Here is a 4,311-nt window from a genome sequence, read left to right on the forward strand (position 1 = left end):
GTTTCTGATACCCCATCAACCCTTTATTTAGACACAAAGGGAGATTAGTATACGTCTGTGTTTTGCTGTCTCCTAGCAACAAAACAACAGAACTCTAGTTGCCATTCCGATGACATTCCACTGTAAGCCCCTCTGGTCCCATTCTGCTGCTGTTGGAGAGCTGCGCCGTAGTGGATGGAGATGCTTGTGTGAGACGTTCTCCAAAGTTTCTTTCCAGCTCTGGGTCTGTGGGGACGGCAGGGAAACGCCACATGGCTAATAATATAATAGGGACATTCTGTCATGTACAAGTGAGAAGAACAAGCAATCCATCTCCATTCATAAATGTGTTTCCAAACGTGTTTCGTCTGCTGTTTGACACAACGTGATGTGTCAGCGACAGGATGGTTACATGATATGGATTGATGAGGTGGTTGAAAGTAGTGTACCGCACTCAATCAGAAACATACGCACACGCACACACGCACACACACACACACACACACACATACACACACATACACACACACACACACACAACCTAACAAATGCGAGGAAAGGAATCTGTCCATTTTTTTCCCACAACTTTCTTCGGCATGTTTTCATACTGCATCAAGCGTTCATATGCATAAATAAAATGTTGGCGGAAATCACAGAGAAAACATTCCCCGACAGCACGCAGCGTTTCTGGGGGAGCCGATAGGCTGCTATTCCTGTTTGCGAAACGTTATTGTTTATTGGTTTCCTTGGCGCTTTTTTTTATCTTTTATTGTATTTTCTTTGTGATTTTCTTCGCTTCTTGGCAGCGGCTCCTCATTCCGTTCTCAGTCGCCATCCTCCACGTCTGCTGGGGGTCATCGCCCACCGGCCCCCCCCCCTCCCCCCTCCCTCCCCCTTACTCCCATCCTGTTTCCCAACTCGCGCTCGCCTCGATAACGCACCACATCTGGGACACATTTCACTTCTTTTTTCCGTTTTTCTCCGCCTCCCTCCCGCATGAACCAGAGACCCCTAGAGACCCCTATTCCCCCCCCCCCCCCCCCCCCCAGACGTAGGGGTGTGCCCAGGGGCGGAGTAGAGTCCAGTCAACACCAGACCCTCCTGGTTGACACTGTCGGGTCCATCCTTTTACTCTGCTGTTAGCGATGCCCCCCCCCCCCCTCCCCGACCCTCCACCCCCCAGGTGCTGGTGACACGCCGTGATGTACCGGTGGTGGTCTATTTATAGCGCCCTGGCACGTTGCCAGGGCGCAGCTCTGGCTTCCTCTTGCTGGGGCTGACGTGTCAGCATCCATCACTACCTTTGCTCTCCCTGCTGGCCTCTCCACGGCTCAATCACTCCCCGCCTGGCTGCGTGGCAGCGCTCACACCCCCCCCCCCCCCCCCCCCCGCCCCCCCCGGTGGAACGGATCATTTATGGCCACGCTACGGTCACAACGCTCTTAGGGCTCGTGAGCTGATAAGATGATTGATCCGATTGATCGCTGCTGTTTGACTGGTGAGCCGATTCCAGCTGCTCTGGTAGAGAGGGCTAATGGTGGCTGTTTTTTGTGTGTGTTTTTGCGTGTGTGTGTGCGTGTGTGTGTGTGTGTGTGTGTGTGTGTGTGTGTGTGTGTGTGTGTGTGTGTGTGTGTGTGTGTGTGTGTGTGTGTGTGTGTGTGCAGGTGGCAGGTTTGAGCTGGCGGAGAACACAACAGAGGAAGTGCAGAGCCTTAAGAACAGAGTGGAGATGCTAGAGAAGGTAAAGGATTCACAACTATGTACACACACACACACACGCACACACATACACAGGTACATCATTATGCAATATAAACAACATACATTAATTTACCAGCACACAAAAAAAGATATGCCACCTACAGTACACACACACACGCAGAATGAAACTGTAATATTACACTGAATTGTTTTAATCTCTCTCTCTCTCTCTCTCTCTCTCTCACACGTACAGAAGCTGCAGTTGGTGCTCACCCCCTTCCAGAGCCTGTTCCCCCAGTCCCTGGAGGAGGGCGCCCCGGAGCGGACCACCCTGCTCACCCACTCCTTCAGGCAGCTGGACCGCATCGAGTCCCTCAGCGAGCAGATCGGCTTCTTGGAGGAGCGCCTGGGCACCTGTAAGTGGTCCTCAGACCGGATCTAAACCCGGGTCTAGGACTGTGACCCGGTCACAGTCCTAGACCCGGGCCATACTCCTACACCCAGATCTAGACCCGGGTCACAGTCCTAGACCCGGATCTAGACCAAGGTCCAGAACATTCCCAACAGCTAAACAAGTTATCCCAACAGCTAAACAAGTTAGAAAGAGAGAAGATTAATTTGAATTGGGTTACAGTTTTCTGGGTACCTCCATATTGTAAAATAGCTATTTTATATTGCTACTGTTCATGTATGTACTGTATATATATATATATATATGTGCATTATGCTGAATGAATATGATTATGGTTGGCTAATGCTGTATAGAGCATTAAAAGGAAGAAAAACATTTGACTAATATTTTTTAACTTCCCTTTAGGTTCCTGCAACGAGAACTAGGAACTAGGAACAAGGAACGCTGCTGAAATGGAGGAATTGTCCCTGCAACCTTGGCTTTATATGTGTGGTTGGGTAAACATAATGGCAAGCAATCGACCAAACACCTCATATGTCCTCTGTGATGTTTACAATTATCAGTGACTCAAAATGTACTTGCAGTTATACTTATGACCTAGGTCGATTATATTATGAATTAATTCCTGTGAATTATGATGCCAATGTAAGGGCCATGACCCAGAAAGTACTAGCATTTGAAGGTTTGATTGGTTTTACATCACTGATAAGCGAAGATTAAGAATCAGATAAACAGTGATTCTAAAAATCTGCTTGTCTTCCAACGCGCCAACGCAACATTTTGCAATCGTAGCTGCACCGAGATCTATTTATGCAATTACACAATCCCTGTGACATGTGAACGAGACAATCTGGGGTCAAGGGTCAGAATCAACGCTTTAGCAAAGAGGTCAAGTGTAGGCAGCCTTTTACATCTATATTTATGTATTTAAATGCTCGTCACTTTTATACTTGTGTGTTTAGTAGTGCGGGCTTGTTTGAAGTTTTGTGACATTTCCTAATAAAATGTTTCAACCGAAAGGGTTTTTGCATTTGTCGATGACATCACACCAGGAGACACAGAAATGTAAGAACTACAAAAGGTCATAAGAGGGTCAATGCGTTCAAAGAGGTAGACATTAAGGAAATCTAATTAAGAAAAAAACAAAACATGAGCTTTATTTGGCCATGTCATTCACATAACACATTTACGCATAATTAGCGAAATCGAGAACACCACATCAGTGTTTAATAGATACTATTATGGGATTTGATGCAAAGTGTGTGTGCATTCACTCACACCGGGGGAAACACACACACATGGCTGAGCAGGTTGCGTGTGCCAGTGCTGTTCTTCATTTCAGTCTAAAGCTAACACCTTCATAGCTTTGGTGAACATCATGTTTGTCCCACGACACCTGAACGCAACATTTCAAAGGTGCTTTTATATGGTCTAGAGAGTACTTCCCAACCTCTTCTCACTAACTTCATGAACAAGAGCCCAATCAAAACAGCAGGATTGTTGCAGAGCCTGAAAGCCATTATTTGAAGCTCATAACACACTTTGAAATCATAGATTAATATGAAAATAACAAAATAAACTGGTTAAACATCAATTATCAAAATTAGCGACTTTTAAATAAACCAATAACGTTTTTTTTGTATCATAGAATATTCAGCCTGCCAAGATAAAACTCAAATTATCAGAATAACCTTATTGAATATACATATGAAAGGGAAAATAATATAATATAACATACTTAATTAGTATTATTGAGCAATAATATTTTTGGCAATTAAATATAATATGTTGTTTATTCTACAAGAGCAGCAGCTCTACCCTTAAAGCTCCCCTGTTCGAGCCCTGCTGTGACGTTGGTTGACGAGTCATTACAAGCCATTCAAAAACCGATCAGCTAGTGACATCACAAATAGTAACTTGTGATGTCACAAGGAGATGCAGTATGAGCTCTATGAGGGGTAGATGAACGCCACTCAGGCCGCCTAGGGTCATAATCCACCCTCTGTGGCGGACACGCCCATGTGTGATGGCACAAACGGCTCCATTTTACAAGGCCTGGTGATGACGGATCAACCTCACAGCCGGCGGTGGAACAGGGTCCGTTACAAGCTGCTCGGTGACGATGACCCGCGGCGTATAGTCTCACTACAACAACATGGATTTCATTCTCCCAACATCTACTCATCCTAGAAAGGAACACTTGGGCCAATGGTTTCACT

The 4,311-nt window shown here is 45.9% G+C and overlaps 1 protein-coding gene across 1 annotated transcript in view; it reads left to right on the forward strand.

Annotated features, from left to right (window-relative positions):
• egfl7 (EGF-like-domain, multiple 7) overlaps positions 1–3,104 on the forward strand; it is a 12,380-nt gene extending 9,276 nt beyond the window's left edge. The window contains 3 exon segments of the mRNA XM_084486669.1: positions 1,644–1,720; positions 1,934–2,096; positions 2,498–3,104. Of these exon segments, the coding sequence (XP_084342795.1) occupies positions 1,644–1,720; positions 1,934–2,096; positions 2,498–2,517 (260 nt within the window). The 3' untranslated portion in view covers positions 2,518–3,104.
• Positions 3,105–4,311: the final 1,207 nt, after the last annotated feature.

Source organism: Micromesistius poutassou, assembly GCF_964030765.1.
Source record: "Micromesistius poutassou genome assembly, chromosome: 22".
NCBI classification, from domain to species: domain Eukaryota; kingdom Metazoa; phylum Chordata; class Actinopteri; order Gadiformes; family Gadidae; genus Micromesistius; species Micromesistius poutassou.